This window comes from Bubalus kerabau, chromosome 12 (assembly GCF_029407905.1).
Source record: "Bubalus kerabau isolate K-KA32 ecotype Philippines breed swamp buffalo chromosome 12, PCC_UOA_SB_1v2, whole genome shotgun sequence".
Taxonomy (NCBI): Eukaryota; Metazoa; Chordata; class Mammalia; order Artiodactyla; family Bovidae; genus Bubalus; species Bubalus kerabau.
In genome coordinates, this window is record NC_073635.1 from 16427451 (window position 1) to 16446871 (window position 19421).

General features: G+C 50.2%; 2 protein-coding genes across 3 annotated transcripts in view; one reads left to right on the plus strand and one right to left on the minus strand.

The window, feature by feature from the left end:
• The window catches only part of CBY2 (chibby family member 2), a 140228-nt gene that overhangs the window by 31618 nt on the left and 89189 nt on the right, over window positions 1-19421 (plus strand). The window lies entirely within an intron of this gene.
• The window catches only part of ERICH6B (glutamate rich 6B), a 53542-nt gene that overhangs the window by 26593 nt on the left and 7528 nt on the right, over window positions 1-19421 (minus strand). Inside the window, exon 2 of the mRNA XM_055542200.1 lies at window positions 4829-4920. Within this exon, the coding sequence (XP_055398175.1) occupies window positions 4829-4920 (92 nt within the window). The remainder of the gene's footprint in view (window positions 1-4828; window positions 4921-19421) is intronic.

A 19421-nucleotide genomic window follows, 5' to 3' on the forward strand; every position in this document is an offset into this window, starting at 1 on the left:
GAAAAGTGAAAGTGAAGTCGCTCAGTCGTGTCCGACTCTTTGCAACTCCATGGACTGCACCCTACCAGGCTCCTCTGCCCATGGGATTTTCCAGGTAAGAATACTGGAGTGGGTTGCCATTGCCTTCTCTGATAGACTGGCTGAATGGATACAAAAACAAGACCCATATATATGCTATCTACAAGAAACCCACTTCAGACCTAAAGACACATATAGACTGAAAGTGAGAGGATGGAAAAATATATTCCATGCAAATGGGAAGCAAAAGAAAGCTGGAGTAGCAACCCTCAGATCAGACAAAATAGACCTTAAAATAAAGAAGATTACAAGAGATAAGGAAGGGCACTACATAATGATCAGGAGATCAATCCAAGAGGAAACCTGCAAAGGGACCGCAGAATGAAATAGCCTGAAATCTGATTCCCTAATGTGCCAGATGAGATTTCAACATGTTATTGGAAAAAGACAGTGGGAACAGTAGGATGACTAGCAAGATTTGTTCTGAAGACTGTCTGCATATTGGTCACACCCTCTTCTCATTCCTTAGTTCCCTTAAGAATATTTTTTTTAATAGTAGCATACCAAGAAATCTTTTGAGAGCATAACATTACCTCCTTCTTCCAAATGTAGTGAAGGCTCTAGAACCTAAAATTGCATCCATGGCTTGAGAGCATAAGGCTTTTTTAGTTCCTGGAATGACCAAGCTCTCAGTGGTTGGTTATTTATCATATCATAAATAACCGTGAAGGATTCGAGTCTTCAGGAAACCAGGGTAGTACCTAGCACGTTCTTGTAGTGCATGATTCTGTCTTTAAGGATTCTTCCAAAGTAATGACACTGCAAGCTACCTTTTCATTTTGTAGATTTGTTCATTCTATCTCAAGTCTGTGAGGTTAGCCAGGACTGACCCATAGGTTGGTCTTCACAAGAGTTTCTTTTTTCGGCTCCCTTTTGGTAGAAGATGAAGTGTGACTTGGTGTCCAGAAGAACTGCAGGTTGTCACATCGCCCTGCTCACTACAGGTTGAGGTTGTTATGGAGGTTGTTCTGCGTCTGATAATGTACAGTCTGCCATTCACTTATAAGCCTCCTAAAGTAAGTAGTGGGGGCGGGGGGGCGGCTTCCCTGGTGGCTCAGTGGTAAAGAATCCACTTGCCAATGCAGGAGACATGGGTTCGACCCCTGGGTTAGGAAGTTCCCCTGGAGAAGGAAGTGGCAACCCACTCCAGCATTCTTGCCTGGAAAATTCCATGGACAGAGGACTGTGGCGGTCTACAGTTTATGGGGTTGCAAGAGAGGCAGACATGACTTAGCAACTAAACAACTACACCAAAAGGAAGCAGGTGACCCACATATCCAAAGTCGCAGTGACCTGGGGCAGATACAAGAATGGAGCTTGCGGTTGGCTGGTTTTTCCAGGTTGGGGAAAAGCTGGGGTGTCTCATGACTGACTTGCTTGATTCTCAGCTGCACCTCTTCTCATTGCTGGTGTTCAATTAATTAAACACAGAGGCCATCAGACTGAGGACGTTCTGAGGCCATGGTGCCCCAAGTAAGCAAACAAAAACCTAAGCCTATAAATGCCTCAAGCCTAAGAGATAAAAATTCAAGGACAACCACTCACAAGCAGCTTTAAGCTTTAAGCCAGTCAGTCAATAATTTCCTTGCTCTGCTTTTGCCTTTTCTGTCTCTCCTCAGCTCCTGTTGGCCGAGGGCTCTTAGCCACTTGCGGTCTGGTACTGCCTGATTCTAATCATGAAAGTGAAAGTGAACTCACTCAGTCGTGTCCGACTCTTTGCGACCCCATGGACTGTAGCCTACCAGGCTCCTCTGTCCATGGGATTTTCCAGGCAATAGTACTGGAGGGGATTGCCATTTCCTTCTCCAGGGGATCTTCCCGATCCAGGGATTGAACTCGGGTCTCCTGCATTGTAGACAGACTCTTTACCATCTGAGCCACATACAGGGTCAAATAAACTCTTCAGGTTTTTAATAGGCCTCAGTTTATCTTTTCACACTGGAATGTATCAGTGCTTTAGGGTGGATTGAGGTGAAGGCTTGTGGTCCCAAAATTTCTGCCTCTAAATTCTTTATTGTGGACCATTCCTCCCTTGAGTTGGAGCAATGACCCAATTGCCCAGGCCGGTCTTTCACAAGTCCTTTTTTTTTTTTTTTTTTAATTTATTTTATTTTATTTTTGGCTGTGCTGGGTCTTTGTTGCTGCCTGAGGGCTTTCTCTAGTTTCTGCGAGCAGGGGCTACTCCCTAGTTGCTGTGTGCAGGCTTCTCAGTGTGGTGGCTTTTCTTGTGGAGCGTGGGCTCAGTCGTTGCAGCTCGGTAGTTGTGGCGCTTGGGCTGGGTTGCCCCGAGGCATGTGAGATCTGTCAGATGCCACCGTCAGAATAACCACGGTGTAGGTTGATGGCTGCCTCCAAGTCAAAGGACCTCAGCGACATCTCTCCTGTGGGAACTTCAGTGGCTTCTGGTGCTCCCCCTCCCAAAGGCCTCGGAAGTCCACACAGACAAGTCTTTCAGCTGCAGGTATCCTGTGGCATTGACTCCATTCCTTCTGTCCTGCTCTGGCCCTGTTTGGGCACATCTGCCGCCTATGGGATTTCTTGGAGAAATGGTGCTTTTCAGGTTTTACTGTAGCTGGGCCACAAGTGCTGCCCCGTCACTCACCTAAGTGTCTGATCTTTGGAGGCCAGGTGGTGTAGACAGCAGGGGGTCGTGCCCCCCCTCTCTGTGCCATACTTTGTCACCTGAGCAAGTCCCTGAGATGGCAAGGCAAGGTGTTTGTGACTGGGGCTCACGTACACAGGCCGCGTGTCACCCAGAAGCCTCCCAGCATCCTCTCTCATCCAGAACCTCACACGGCTCCATGGGAGGTGTTCCCTTGGCTTACGGCTGCAGCCCCACCAGACACACAGAACCTCAGTTGACAGGTGCACTGAAGGTTTTTGAAAAGTTTGTTTCTAGTTAAAACAATTCCTTTCGATTTCAATTCTTGCTAAAAAAATCTCTCTAAAATGCCTGAGTTTACTTTCCTGTCTTCGTATATTCAGTGCCATGAATCTAAGTTCATGTAATCCCTTCTCCAATGTCTGACATGGTAGTTCAGTATTTGAAAAACCAGTAGGTTTTTTTCGTATTAAAATGGGCTTCTCTGGTGGCTCCGATGGTAAAGGATCTGCTGCAATGTAGGACACCTGGGTTCAATCCTTGGGTGGGGAAGATCCCCTGGAGGAGGGCATGGCAGCTCACTCCAGTATTCTTGCCTGGAGAATCCCCATGGACAAGGAGCCTGGTGGGCTATAGTCCATGGGGTCGCAAAGAGTCGGGCATGGCTGAGCAAAAATACTTTTGCTTCTTATTAATATAAGTGTATAGAAGCATGTCTGGAAAGTAAGGAATTTAGGGTTAAATAAGAACTGAAATCAGAGAATTTTTTTCAATTTAAAGTAAGAGCAAAAACTAAATGCCTCGGTTATTCCTCGCCGTCCCCCCCCCGCCTCCCCGCCCCCAGCCTTTTTAAGTTCAGGAAAATGTATCTGCTTAATTTTGAGTTTCAGAGACACAAGCTCTCACTTTTGTGATTGTCGTTAGTACCTACAATCCTGAGAAAATTTCTCAGCTATAGTGGAAAGGATATATAACTTGAGTAAACAGGTGTTGGAAGCTTTGGAGGTAAGTTGACACAGGAAATTATAGCCACCAAGCTGCATTAGCAGGCAAAACATTTGTGCAGTAAAGACAGTACAAAACTTTCTGTAGATGTAAGACTATTCAAGTTTTTGGAACTTCCCATGGTGTTTCTAGTTATTGGATACAGCTGGGAAAGGACTGCCATTAAACTTCCAGGGCTGGTTCTGTGCTGCTTTGAAAAGTGTGGGGGCAGGACTCAGATCTGTGGGCTATGCTCCATTGCTCTTTGTTGCGGGGTTTGCACTGAGGACGCTGTTGTCTGAAGTTTCCGTCTTCTGGGCTGCTCCATGCCTGGTCCTTCAGTTGGAGATGGTAGGCTTTTTGGGGGGCTTTGGTCTATGCTTGTTGGCGTTTCTGATTGTGGTCTTTTCAGGAGGAAGCAAACAGAAAACTCAGAAACTCACCGCCATGTTGTTCCTTGGATCTCACAGTCCCTTGACAGTCTGCCTTCTTTTCTCTGTCTTTTAAAAGCTCTTGTGTTTGTTTATATATAATGTCTAGAATTTTAAGTGGTGTGTATATGTGTGTTAGTCGCTCGGTCGTGTCTGACTGTTTGCAATCTCATAGACTGCAGCCCACCAGGCTCCTCTGTCCATGGAATTCTCCAGGCAAGAACACTGGAGCAGGTTGCCATTCTCTTCTCCAGGGGATCTTCCCCACCCAGGGATCAAACCCAGATCTCCTGAATTGTGCGCAGATTCTTTACTGTCTGAGCCACCATTGCTTAGCGGGAAAATTACATCTAGTCCATGTTTCCAGGATCTAACCTCATTTTTACACAAGGTTTCTACAAAGAGCGGTTTGCCCTGATCTATTAATAAGTATCTGGGTAGCTTGTGTGTTTTGTTTTTAACTTTGCTGCCTTCAAAAGCAATCTTGAGGGGGTTTTATTCATGTTACTGAATGCAGGGCCTTGCGGTGTCATCCTCGGCTTTCTTTTGACCCTCTTTGGATTAACGCATGTCATTTACACTTCAGCCTGTTTTAAGAGAAGCTCTCTTGGGCTGTGATAACAGCGGAGCAATGCTGTGACTCCCGGGGCTCAAGACGCAGTGTCCAGCTGGCCCCTGGGCCACCCTACCCCAACGTTCAGAGCCAGTGTTCCCAGTTTTCAACCCAGCTTACTTCATCTTCGAAGACCTCATCACCTTCCAGTGTGCCAATGGGGTCTTTTAATACATGATCCCAAAAGTTCTCTTTGTAATCAAACTCCATGGCTTTCAATGGTGGAAGGCACGGCCAAAGGAGAGGCATTTGGAAAAGGAGCCAAAACAACAAACAAACAAAACAAAAAGAGAAACAGATTTATGGCATTTACACTTGACCTTTTAACTACAAATGCATAGGTCATCAATAAGACTTTAAATTCATCAAACCACTTAAAATTTGACTTGGAGACATTAGTAAAACAGGAATGAAAGGGTATCTCAGTGGCAGATTTAGGAAAGTGTGTGTTTCTAGTGGTCAGGGAAGGTGCATCTGACAAAAGTGACATTTGAGTGAGTCCTGCACGAAGCAAGGGAGTGAGCAGGCAGATGGCTGGGGAAGACCACCCCTGGCAGGGGGCAGAGGAGGTGCAAAGGCCCTGAGGTGGGAGGGAGTGGGAGCATGTTGAGGTATCTGACAAACTGCAGGAGGCGCAGGATGTGTGGAGTGGAGTGAGAGTGAGGTGAGCTGGGAGGGCCAAGGCCAGCTCATGGAGGACCTAGTAGGCCCCGGGGAGGAATTCAGATCTTATTCCCAGAGAGATTTATTCTGAGTGTGATTTTCTCTTGGAAATCCTGAGAAATATTCCCATCTCCTGTCAGTTTTGTCAAAAATTGCCCATCTCCAGAATTGTAGATGGTTTGTAATTGCTAATTAAAGCGTAAGAGAGAATCCCCAAGCTAGTGAGCTAAAAACAAAAAACAAAAAACAAGTCTCTGGGAGATAGCAGATGCCTTTGTTCTCAAGGTCTACCACAGCCTGGTGACGGTGGGCCAGGAGAGGGGCTGGAGACCTCCAGTGTGGACAGGGTGCAAATTGAATGGAGGAATGGATAATTACAACTTGGGCCTGGATTCCCTGCTCCGGGAAAGGTGTGGATCCTGAGGCGGAGCTGGGGGGACAGGGCTCGTACACGATGATTGGATCCCCGGGGAAATTATGGTGGCCTCTGTCTTGGCTCCAGGATGACACCAGCCCCTGCTTGCTGGGCCATCCAGAAAGCCCTGAACATCTACCGGGAGTGGCGCTGGGTTGACTGAGTCTGTCTGATGTATGTCCCTGTTGGGTCTCTGGGGGCGGAGGGGGCATTCTTTGTGATTTCCATACATGATATCTCTGCACTGTCTCTGGACTTTGGTTCAGTAATGGAAACGCTGACTCCTCTGGGACCCTGGAGGGATGGTGAGCTCCACCCAGCTGGATCTGCCTGTCCTGACATCAGGCCAGGGGCCTCTCTGCCTGCACACCTCCCACCCCAGCCTCGGCTTGTTCCTGGTGGAAACCTGCCTCATTGCAGGGGCCCCTGTGTGGCCAGAGTACCCCCTTGCCCCCATACTGTTAGTTCTTTCCCGCCAAGTCCTTCCAAGCACACACCCTCTCCACTGAGGGGCTTACAACTGGCAAAGGCAGGGGCCCTTCCGGCTACATTCCAGAACACTGCGTCCCCAGGCTGTCCACCTGGGCTGTGGCCTGGAGAAGTTTCTTCTTGTTGAGAAAACCTGATGAGAACCCACGGGGATTCAGGCAAGCCCTTAGGAGAAGTAGTGGAGGAGCTGATAGAACGCGAGTCTGGGGAGGCCGGGTGCAGAGCCCCCGAGCAAGAGGAGAGGAGCCTGCCTCTGACCCTGCTAGCTCAGCAGCCCCCTGTGATTTGTCAGTGCCGTCTTTTAATAGGCTTTATTGAATAATAGACACTTAATTTGAGGGGGGGAGAAAAAGAAGTGTTTGTCAAGGGAAGAAGGGGACTTGGCAGGCCGGAATTGGGAGCAGCCGTGTTCAGAGCCATTTGTTTCCTCGAAATCATTAACCTTACTAATGCCGTCTATGGGGTCGCACAGAGTCGGACACGACTGAAGTGACTTAGCAGCAGCATCAACCGGCCCCCGTCTACATGTCAAGACAAGCCCAGTCAATCCTCAGTAACGCAGCCTTAACTGGGGCAGGAGGAGAAGGAAGAGCTTTAGTCCTAATTAACTTTCCCTTTGGGGATTTCTGTCAACCTCTACCTTTGTTCTAGTGGGATTATCTTCCCTCGAAGTCTCTCCTATGGGAGGCCTGGGGAGGCGGGGGAGGTGTCAGGCCAGGTTCCCGAGTGGTGGCCCTGTTACCAGGGCCTTCCCAGCGGGTCTCTCAGCCCTTTGCACCCTGGGCCCCTCGTCCATGTAGCGGACTTCAGGGCGGCTCAGGGGACCAGCGCCAACACGACGAAGCCGGGAACACAGCACTCCCTGGAGTGGGACCTCTCTCCCGGACTGATTACCAACAAGTCTTAACTCCTCTCCTCCCAGTCAAAAGCTCACCTCTGACAGCTGTTTTTTTCCTGACAGAAGGATGCCTCCTGAATTTGGGGTGGATATTGGAGTCCTGTGTGTTTGCTGGGCAGGGCAGATCCCCACGTTCTAAACCAGGACACGGAGGAGAGAAGCAGTAGGCGACTGCCCCCGGGCCGGCTCGGAGAAGTGGGCACAGGGTGAAACTCGGGCCTCTTGTCTGCTTCTCCACCCTGCCTGTAGGAGCTGCTGCTGGGAGCTTGTGAGAAACGCGGACCCTCAGGCCCCTGGACTCAGGGTCTGCGTTTTAACACAAGGCCTGGGTGAATGCTCTGCACATGAAGGTCTGAGCAGCACTAGCCTACCCTGGTTCTCTCCTCTCTGGAAATGGAATAAGATCCAGAAGATTCTAGAGTGAGAAAGAGTTTGTTTGATAAGCCTCCTGTGCAGGTAACCCTGCTCCTTCCTGCCCCCATCCCAGCAATTCACCATCCCTCCGTTGTTTCTATTCAATAAAAGGGTGTGTGCGTGCTAAGTCGCTTCAGTTGTGTCCCACTCTTTGCAATCGCATGGACTGTAGCCCGCCAGGCTCCTCTGTCCATGGGATTCTCCAGGTTGGAATACCGGAGTGGGTTGCCAAGCCTGCCTCCAAACCATAGACTAGGTCTGGTTAATTGTAGGACTTTGGTGGAGCGATGTGTACAAGTTAGGATTCTGCCACCAAAACCCAACCTGCTCCCCCGTCCTTCTCCCTCAGAGGATTCAGCTGTCCCCTCCTTTAATAAAAACTGAATCAGGCTCTAAGGGTACCATTTGAGGGCTCTAATTCATTCCCTGCCAAAGTGCCATGGAATGAGTCTGTCTGGAAGGACCCATGCATCCCAGTTAAGCCCTGCTGCCCAGACTTCAGAGAAGCTAGTAATTGACTGGCTGGCCCTTCTTGAAATGTGGGTGTCCCTATACAGACCTTGGGTAGAGAAATGGACTTCTGGGCTGTTCCCAGGCCATTCTTTCTCACTCCCAAGACCCTCTTTCTATCTCCCCTCTTCAGTTAAGGGCAGGGAAGCACATCCAGGTTCGTGGACTGTGTGCCCAGCACTTCCCTCGATTCTTTCTAGGACTCAGCACTGGCCAGACCAGCAAGGCACCCGCCCACCCGGGGGGCACCATTCCCAGACACTCTGCAGGGAGCAGGAATCTTTAGTTAGGTTCTGTGGGACTCACCGTTTTCTGCCATTTGGGGTTCTTCACTGGGAACAAAGGCTGAAAACAAATAGGAAAAATGATTAATAGGAGGTGGAATGGTGAGCTCTTCACCCTTAAATGTCTGGAGAGACCAGGGCGGAAACTGCATATTCTAGGATAAGAGGCTCCCATGATTTTCAGCAGTTGGAGAGGTAGCTTATGCTCAGCACACATCGAGTCCCCTCCACTGGTTCACGGTTCGTCTTTTCCACTAGAGTTTACGTTCTGAGAGGGTAGGATAGCTTTGTCCATACGAAGATGGACATACCACTGCTGAGTACACGGTAGGTACACAATAAATATAATTTCATACACAGAAGATGTCATGGAACAAATTGAGTATGGGTAATCCATTATCATCCTTTCTAACTCTAGTGTTAAATAGTATTCCCTCCCCTTTCAAAACTCAATTTTAACTCACGATTAAAAGCATTTTACCCTTTGGTGAAGTTTCTTCCCTGAGCCTTGACATCAAGTTCTAGAAATAAGGCTTTGGCCCACTGACCTTAATGAAGGCTGCCCTAGTCTAAAATGATCACACGAGGACTCTCTTTGGCCTGGGACATGCTAATTCTGTGCTTCTCACCATCTCATAGATGGACCTGAAGCTTCCACGAGTCATTTAAAATCATCGTAAAATTATAAAGTTAAAATGATACCTTGTGACTCAGACTTGAAGGTGGCCAGCATCATTGTTGATTCTTCCTCTCTTAGAGATCTTGATTTTGAAAGTACTGTTAAAAGACAGACGATGATGGCCATTGACAGGTTTAACCTTATACTTTTCAGTGGGTTCATACTGGACAGTTAGGGTCTGAGGTTCTTTCTTAGCACCCAAAGTTGATCCACAGAGGAGAAAACTTGGGTTGGAGGCCACTGCTGGTACATACTGCATGCTTCCTCTGCCCAATTCCTCCTCTTAGCTTTGCTGCCTTACTCTGGGGCTGCAGTAAACAGTGGCTGGGAAATGCAGGCCCTCTTCTTGTCTGGTCAGTTAGGGTCCCCAGGACAGAGGGGATGGTTGGGGAGACCTGAGGGATATTTCTCCTTCTATAGGAACCACAGAGCCAAGTGGCTTCCAGGCCGTGTAGGCTTATAATGGGGTGCTCCTGTTGCTGTAGGAAGTGCGTGTCTCTGGTGTTCTGTGGTCAAGAGCTCCCAGAGAGGAGCAGAATGAGGGCCAGTGGGGAGGCCCTGGGGCCTGGCTAGTACAGATGAGTTATGCCACGAGAGGCTACTGTAGTTTTTGAGAACTTTCCTGAAGTTCTTGGTTGAAAGTGAAAGTGTTAGTTGCTTGGTCATATCTGACTCTGCAACCCCATGAACTGTAGCCTGCTAGGCTCCTCTGTCCATGGGATTTCCCAGGCAAGACTACTGGAGTGGATTGCCATTCCCTTCTCCAGGGGATCTTCCTGACTCAGGATCAAACTCTGGTCTCCCGCATTGCAGGCAGATTCATTACCATCTGAGCCAATGTTTTCTAGAATTTTGTGATCCCTGCTCTCTCTCACACACACACCCACACACCCACACACCACACACACACACACACACCACACACACAAACACCACACACACCATTCCATTCCTAATAGCAGGGAGGAGCAGGCCCATGATAGGAAAGCCGAGGCAAGCTGCACCCACCTCTGCTTCCCTGCTCATGGGAGCATTAGGATTTGAGCCCTTTCTGTGGACATGGATCTTGTCTATGAAGGCAAAGCCTCCCTGATGAGGGCAGGATCCATGCTGCCAGCCCATCAGCTAAGACTGAGCCCTCCAGAGACCGAGAGCTCTCTGACTACCAAAAAGTGAAAGTGAAATCGCTCAGTTGTGTCTGACTCTCTGCGACCCCATGGACTGTAGCCCACCAGGCTCCTCGGTCCAGGGAATTCTCCAAGAGTACTAGAGTGGGTTGCCATTTCCTTCTCCAGAGGATCTTCCCGACCCAGGGATCGAACCCGGGTCTCCCGCATTGTAGGCAGACGCTTTACCGTCTGAGCCACCAGGGAAGTAGTTCTCTGACTACTAAGAACATGCATTCTACCGTGCATGGCTCTGGCTGTCGGGACCCATTTCCTTTTCTTAACCAGTTTTCCTCAAGCTGCCTTGTTCTAGCCCTTCTGTGCAGGTGGGTAGGCCAGGTCTCGTTTTCTCGTTTTGTGTGGCAGCTCATCAGATATTCGAAGGCACTTATTCTGTCTCAGACTCATGTGTCTTCCAGACTTAACAGCCTCGTTTGCTTTAGCAGTTCTCTGTGGCGATGTTACCTCCAGGCCGGCCTCATACCAGCTTCTCCTCTGAGTCCCAGCTAGTCCACTTCTGGTCCCCATGGAGGGTGGAATGCTTCTAAGTGAGCAGCGCCCTGGGCTGCTCTTGTGCAGGCTGGAGCAGGACTCATCTCCCTCTACATACCCTTGTAGTTGTTTCTGCTTATATCAACCTTCTGGCCGTCACATCAGTCATCCTGTTGACTTATGGAGCCTGTGGTTGAGTAAATCTAGAGCAGACAGGGCTCCCCCACCTTGTCCTTCTCCTTCCTGTATTTGTGGGCCTACAAGCAGGGTCTAATCTAAAGGAGCATTCTATTTTATTTAGCCAGTCCTGATCCAGTGTTTCTGGCTGTCAAGATCTTTCAGAATCTGATCACATTATCATCATGACTCAACCGCTTCCAGTTGTGTACAGATATCAGTATTCCTCCTACATCTGTATCTGAGTCTATGATAAAATATTGTGCTGGACGGAGCCCCGTGGCCCCCAACTGGAAAACGGATGGACTCGATCCTTAAACAGACTCTTTGGATGCTTATTCCACAGTGCTCATGCTGTTGTGATCATGATGCTCCCACCTCGTGTTTGTCTACCTTGTCTATAGGAACATCAGGAAGGCTCTGAAAATGAAACATGTTTTGGAACTCAGGCCTCCTGCTTTACCACAGCTCCTGATCTAATGACCTTGTCAAAAAGTGACGTAAGAGCCAGCATCACTTGATCTGTTCTTTTTTCTTAAAGTATTTGTTTATTTATGGCCATACAGCATCTTTGTTGCTGCACGGGCTTTGCTCTAGTCTTGGCTGGCATGGGCCACACTTCGTGGCCGCATGTGGGCTGCTCATGGCGGTGGCTTCTCTTGTTGCAGAGCACAGGCTCTAGGTGGGCAGGCTTCAGTAGCTGCGGCTCATGGACTTCATTGCCCCTCAGCATGTGGGGTCTTCCCGGACCAGGGATGGAACCTGTGTCCCCTGCATTGGCAGGCAGATTATTAACCACTGGACCACCAGGGAAGTCCTTGATCGGTTCTTACCGATCCTGTGATGGCTCCTCCTGGTCATTTTGCTCTCAATATTTGGCCAGGTTGATCTTAGGCTGTTCTCCATGTGTATGAATGTCTGCATACAACTCCCTGCCTACCAAGACCGTCTCTTGAGGGAAGGGTGCACCCTCTCATCATCATGATCGGGAGTCTGATGAGGACTCAACAGCAATTTCACAAGCATGTAACAAATATTTATAGGCGCTTATTTTGTGTGTGGGGGGCACCAAGTTTTGAGGATTTCTACCAGCGGGGATATAATGCTCTGTGTTAGAATTTCTGGTATACTTTGTTTATGATCCTGCTCTGTGCTTGGCGGTGTAGACACCTGGGGCCATAAATAGTCGTTCCGGTCCTCCTCCAGCCTGCTTCATCACCCAAGCCATGAGGCATTTCTGGTGCTTTAGCATTCCTTCCATGTCAGACCTGCCACTCTCTGTAGTAATAGGTTTCAAGGATTTATTTATCTGGGTGTTATACCTCCATGTTTGTTTCAAAGTGCTGTTTATAGAGTCCATGTAAAATGCTGTCTCTGGTGCCTGGGGTTGAATTTGTTGTTCAGTCTCTAAGTCCTGTCTGACTCTGTGACCCTGGGACTATAGCATTGCCAGGCTCCTCTGTCTTCCACTATCTCCCAGAGGTTGCTCAGGTTCATGTCCACTGAGTCAGTGATGCCATCCAACTGTCTCATCCTCTGCTGCCCCCTTCTCCTTTTTGAGTCTTTCCCAGCATCAAAGTTTTTTTCCAATGAGTCAGCTCTTCTCATGAGTTGGCCAAAGGATTGGAGCTTCAGCATCAGTCCTTCCCATGAATATTCAGGGTTGGTTTCCTATAGGATTGACTGGTTTGATCTTCTTGCTGTCCAGGGGACTCTCAAGAGTCTTCTCCAACACCACAATTTGAAAGCATCAATTCTTCAGTGCTCAGCCTTCTTTATGGTCCAAATCTCACATCCATACATGACTACTGGAAAAACCATAGCTTTGACTATACAGACCTATGTCGGAAAAATGATGCCTCTGCTTTTTAATATGCTATCTAGCTTTGTCACAGCTTTTCTTCCAAGGAGCAAGTGTCTTTTAATTTCAGGCTGTAGTCACTGTCTGCAGTGATTTTGGAGCCCAAGAAAATAAAGTCTGTCACTATTTCCATTGTCTCCCCATCTATTTGCCATGAAGTGATGGGACTAGATGCCATGACCTTAGTTTTTTGAATGGTGAGTTTCAACTCCATGGAGAGTATGGGGTTGAATAGTCCCATAATAAAAAGAGGCTTTAAAAATAGGAATCTATCACCCATGAAACCCATTCTGCCCTAGAGCTTCGCTGGTTCTCACTCTTGTGCTGAGAATCCTCTGGGGATCTTGTTAAGGATGCAGGCAGGGATTGCTAAGAAAGCCTGGGAATCTGCATCTTTACAGGCAGCGGGTGCTGGGGATGCCCAGTCCTGGACCCTGAGCACCATCACCACCAACACTCACCTCCGCTCACCCCTGGGGACCCTCTGCCCCCGACAAAACCAGCACTTTGAGTTGCTTTAGCCTCAATTGTGTTTCTCCAACTAGTGGATGGGCGGCTTTTGCCCTGGGCCAATCAGATTTTTTTTTTTTTGCATCTGCTATGTTCAGGAACCCTTAGTATCCTGTCCTCCAGCTGCAGGGGGACTGGCTTTTCTTCATGGCAGGGGTACGTCCCCATCACACACAGAGCATCTTCCCTGTGTCACTCTCCTCCACCTTCTCCTAACTAGATTTGACCTCCTGTTTGGAGCTCCATACTTCTGGGGTTCCCCTTGCACCCCACTCCCCATCGCTTCCTTTTCACTCTTCACTCTTTCAGAGAAGTCTCTTAATGAGCCTCTTTGCTCCATTCCACTGGCCAGACACAATCATGTAGCTATTGCCAGTAAAATCTGTCCAGTTATTATTTTAACACCCTCCAAAAGATTGATTGTAAACCATGGGCAGAAGGGAAAAGAAAAACCTTCGTAAATTTTAGGAAATTGCTGACTTTTCTTGTGTTCCAATCTCGGCTGTAGCCACCACCCCTCATGTCTCTGTAGGATCCTGGGGTGTGACCTTGACCCTGGCTTAGAGGCTCAATACTCCACACCTTCGGTCCAGGCCACCAGCATCACAGGATCTGATCAGTAGGTATTGCTGTCGGTGGCCAGACTTGTGCTAAACACTAAACACACGCGGGGGACTTCCCTGGTGGCCCAGCGGTTAAGATGGCACACTTCACTGCAGGGGGCACCCCAGTTCCATCCCTGGTTGGGGAAACTAAGATCCCACACGTCATGCGGTGTCATCACAAAGGAACTCAGTAGTGGAAAGAGACTTGGCTGGAAAACATGCCCCTACAGTCCAAATGCACAGAGCACTTAAAACCTAAATTAGATCCAGACGTGACTGGCTCTATAATTAAGCCTGGAGACCAAAAGGATCGTGAGTGAATATGGCAAATCAAACATTGATTTCCAGAGGGCCTCCCTCTGAAGAAAGGTGCCCCGTGGAGTGAACAGGCTCTGGTGCTCCCCTCCCCCACCTCAGCCTCCCTCTGTCTCCTTTTCCTATCCCACCACCTTTCAAGCTTAGCATTGGCACTTTACAGGCGATTACCCAGTAAATGACTTCCAGAATCCTGCTTATGAATATTTAGATAAGTGCTCAGATTTTTTTCCCCAGCCATCACGCTTACTGACTCAGAAATGGTTCCAGTTTTCGGGGCTCCATCAGAGCACAAACCCTGACACAAACCCCACATGCACCGACTTAGCCTGTAAAATTCTCCCCATCGTGTGCTGGCAGCTAGCACCCTGGAACTCCTGGCTCATGTGGGCTTGCCTCCACTGCCCCTTCTCCCTCATAGGGTTTCTGGCTTCTAATTTCATTTAAGCCACATTTGAACTACAAAATCGAGCAGGCACGGATGGGGGCAGGGAAGTGAGGTGCCGGTCAGGAATCTAATTCACTGCTGCCATGACTACAGATGTGAAACTAATGTGTGAATCTGTGATGGATCAATCTCACTAAGGCTGGGTTTAAATTATTAATCATGGTGAGAGAAGATGCTGTTCAGGGGTGCATTCCCAGGATCCTAGGGCAAAGGGCCTTTGGGCTTAACTGGGCTGAGAATTAAGATCCTCAGTGCAATCTTGCCAAACTGTCTCTTGCTGCTGCTGCTGCTAAGTCGCTTCAGTCGTGCTGTCTCTTGAGTGTCTCCTAATTGTGGCCACACAAATTCCTGCTATGGATGGTCTTGGCTTGTTCTGAACCAGGGCGGGCTTTGACCGCACGCTCGGACGGAGATTCTGGGGTGGGTCCCAGTCCTCTCACCACGTGATTATTTAGAGATGGGCTCTGTCCCCGGGGAACTGGCCTGTAATCTGGGAAGGAAATGGTCTGTGTCCCCGCGGGAAATAGGGCCTGTGTTCAAGTGGAACAAGAACAGAAAAACGAATGAAGGGGGGGAGATGGGAGAAGGTGTTTGTCTTAGCACTCTGCTGATGCTCTTTCTCTGAGGGGGGTCTAGGATGAAGGGAAGCGGGGGGTCACAGGGACAGGATGGCCCAGGAAGCAGTATGCATCATCAATCTGACTGGTGATGCTCCAGCCTCGATGTTCCACCTCCATGGGACACCTGCGAGGCCACGTCTCCCCGGCACCCCTGGAGCCTGGCCTCGAGGTGGATGTGGGGTGCGGGGTCCCTTACCCATCTTGCTTTCATACATCCACTCCGTCTGTGTACTCTGGTCCTGGGAGGGTGGAAACTCTCCCTCGTGCTTCACAAATGATGTAGATGGCATCGTGTCCTCGAGAAGAGGCCTGCTGCTGGCAGATTCAGGGGATGGGAGGAGGGACAGTGAAGAAGGTGGTTACCCGAGGGATGCCAGCCACAGATGGTCCACCTCCAGGCAGGGGCTGGGTTAGAAACCCCACAGCTGCTGCCTGTGGGGAGGTTGGGGTGGTGACGGCTGCTCCCTGGCCCACGCAGACTTCCACCCATCCCAGGACCATCACAGGGGAATGGAAAATAGCCCTGTGGGCCATTCTGGGTGCCAGCTGCTGCTTCACTTAGAGTGAAAGAGTCTGCAGACGCCTTCAAAGGCCAGCAGGCCAGGCTTCCATAATAGACAGTCCAACCTTCCAGAACATTCTCTGCCCCTGCCAGCTCACCACCCTGCTCATTCCAGTCGCCCTTCCCGCCTCATGGCTGCCTCAGGCAAACCAGAGCAGTGCTTCAAGTCAAGCACTGGGGTCTGTGCCTGCCAGTCCACCCACTGCACACACCATTTTCAGGGAAGGTTTTGCAGGGCCCGAGGACAGGCCCTCGGGTGTCAGGCGCAGACCCTGCTGCCGGGGAGCTCGGGATCGAAAAGGGGCCCCAGCACCCTGCCCCGCACCGTGCCCTTCCTCAGGAATCTCTGCTGAGTAGGCAGGAAACCACATCAGAGGGATGAGAGGGGCTTTTGACCCTGAAGTCCTGTCATGTCGACTGGCCCCCTTGGCAGAGACAGGCATGAGGGAAATGCCCAGCTGATAAGGGGGGCAGTGACTATGGATGGTAGAAAGAAAGTAGATTTTGGGGTCGGCTGGTCCAAGTTGGAGTCTTGGCTCTTTGGAGTAGAGTGGCGTAACCTTGGGTAAGCCCCTTGACTTCTCCATGCCTTGGTTTCCACACCATTTTTTTTTTCAATTGGAGGATAATTGCTTTACTATGCTGTGTTGGTTTCTGCTGTCCAACATCGCGACTCAGCCAGAAGTATACATATATCGCCTCCCTCTTGAACTCCCCCCCACCCCACCCAACCCCTCCCGCTAGACAGTCACAGAGTGCCAGGCTGGGCTCCTTGTGTTACAGGGCAGCTTCCCGCATGGTAACCAAGTGGTGAAAACCATAATTCAAAGAGACGCCCATACCCCGGTGTTCCGCACTTTTTAGAGAATCATACATCCCCCCCGCACCAGATCTCCATAGGTGAGGACAAAATGAGAGTGGGCAGTGTTGGCTCTTAGAGGCAGTGTTGTTTTTAGAGGGAAAGTAAGAAGTTCAATGGCCCTTCACGAGATGGGCTGGTTCCTTGTGGGGCTCAGGGTTCCCTGATGCAGGGAAGTCCCCACGGGAACGCCGTTCTCCCTTCAGCATCTGCGGGCGTTACAGGCAGATTTGTGCCACCTCCTGGGGCCTGGGGGCAGGTCTGTGCTGGCCCATGGGCCCGGGCAGAGTGGCTGTGTTCTCAGGGTGTGTTACTGGGTAGGGGCCCCGGGGCAAGCGGTAAGATGTGCGGGTTTCAGTCAAGTGACCACAGGGGTCGAGAACTAGTGGAGAAGGGCGAGCTTTTCCAGCAGGTGTCAAGTCTTGCCCTGCTCCAGGCCTCGAGTCCACATCAGGGGACTCCTCTGAGCTCAGTGTCTTATCCTGCTGGTGGGATGTTGCTGGGACTCAAGGAGATAATATAAGTCCCTGTGGACAGACCATGAGAAGTCAAAGCGGCCGGCTGACCAGCACCAGGATTGTGCTTGAGGTCACAGAGGGCCACTCTAGTCATGCTCATTCTCATGCACACTTGCCCTCCCTGCCACGCCTGCCCAGGGCTGGAACCATGCAGGGTCCTCTGGGGTGCCTGCCAGGGATCTGCTGTGACCTCAGCACCTGGGAAACCAGACTGCGTTGCCAAACACCAGCGCCCTGCTTTATCAGCAATGCAGGGATGCGGGACGGGGTCCCTGGTCCTAGATTCCACCATGTCTGCTCCTGCAGCTGCCTCACAGTGGGGACGGGGCCTGGTGTGTGCCCGGGCACCTTCACGGCAGGCGTGCAGAAGTGCGTGGGCTGGGGGCCCGTGCTTTCCTGCTTACGAGGAACCCAGGAAACACTTGACTTGAGTCTGTGCCCCCTCCCCGCTGACCTTAGCAAACACACACCCATGGGACACTTCTTGCCCAAACGGGTTTATGGAGATTTCAGTCTCTCAGCAGCCTTAGGTGAGGAAAATCCAGGGCCTCTCTGAGCACCCATGCTCAGCCTTGGACCCTGGGGAGCCAAACTGAACTGCCTGGGGGCAGACCCAGGGGAGGCCTGGGGCTCCCCCACCAGGCCTGGGAACAGAAGCACACTCAGCAGCAGTACAGCTGAAAGACTGGACAGGTGCTTGTGCTGAGAACAAAGCTGACCAGGAATCCTGCTCCTTGTTCTACATGTGTTAAGTTTTCTACGTGGGGAGCAGAATGAAGGCTAACAGTGACCCACAGCCCTTACTGCACCTACCCCAGGTGGTAACCACGGCTCCACTGTGACCCCATGAGTTCAGTTCAGTTCAGTCGCTCAGTCGTGTCTGACTCTTTGTGACCCCATGAACCGCAGCACGCCAGGCCTCCCTGTCCATCACCAATTCCCGGAGTCCCCCCAAACCCATATCCATTGAGTTGGTGATGCCATTCAACCATCTCATCCTCTGTCGTCTCCTTCTCCTCCTGTTCTCAATCTTTCCCAGCATCAGGGTCTTTTCCAATGAGTCAGCTCTTCGCATCAGGTGGCCAAAGTATTGGAGTTTCAGCTTCAGCATCAGTCCTTCCAATGAATATTCAGGACTGATCTTCTTTAAGATGGACTAGTTGGATCACCTTACAGTCCAAGGGACTCTCAAGAGTCTTCTCCAACACCACAGTTCAAAAACATCAATTCTTCAGCACTCAGCTTTCTTTATAGTCCAACTCTCACATCCATACATGACCATTGGAAAAACCATAGCCTTGACTAGACGGACCTTTGTTGGCAAAGTAATGTCTCTGCTTTTCAATATGCTGTCTAGGTTGGTCATAACTTTCCTTCCAAGGAGTAAGCGTCTTCTAATTTCATGGCTGCAATCACCACCTGCAGTGATTTTGGAGCCCAGAAGAATAAAGTCATCCACTGTTTCCCCATCTATTTGCCATGAAGTGATGGGACCAGATGTGATGATCTTAGTTTTCTGAATGTTGAAGTACTTGTTTAATCCTCATCACAGCCCGACCCCAGGTTGCACAATGGTAAAGAATCTGCCTGCCAATGCAGGTAGACCTAGGAGACTCAGGTTCCATCTCTGGGTCAGGAAGATCCCCTGGAGGAGGAAATGGCAACCCACTCCAGTATTCTTGCCTAGGAAATCCCCTGGACAGAGGATCCCTGGCATCCCAGGCTGCAGTCTGTGAGGTCACAAAGATTCGGACACAACTGAGTGTGCGTGCGCACACACACACAGATACACACAGCCCCGGGGAAGCAGAAACTCTTCCTGTCCCCATTTTACATATGGGAACACCAAGGCAGAAGATAAAGTGGCTGCCCTGCAGCACACAGCCTGCTGGGTGGAGCAGCTGAGATCCACACCCAGGCAGCCTGGCTCTGTTCTTCATCACAGCCTGACTTCACTGTCAGGCCCCTTCAGCATCACATTGCTTGCTTCTGTGAGTGTCAGTGGCTGAAGTGGAGGGGATTCCGGAAAGCACTCCCTCTGTGGATTGGCATAGTGGGGTGGTCCTGGCAGATGCTGAGCCTCTGAAAGCATGAAGCATGATACAGAGGGGCTGGTGGAGGGTGGGAGTGGGGAGCCGACCTCACCAGGTGGAGGGGGTGCCCCTGTACGGAGCCCTGGGTCCTCAAGTTATGTCCTATGTCTTCCCTGCACAGTAGAGCAGGTTTCA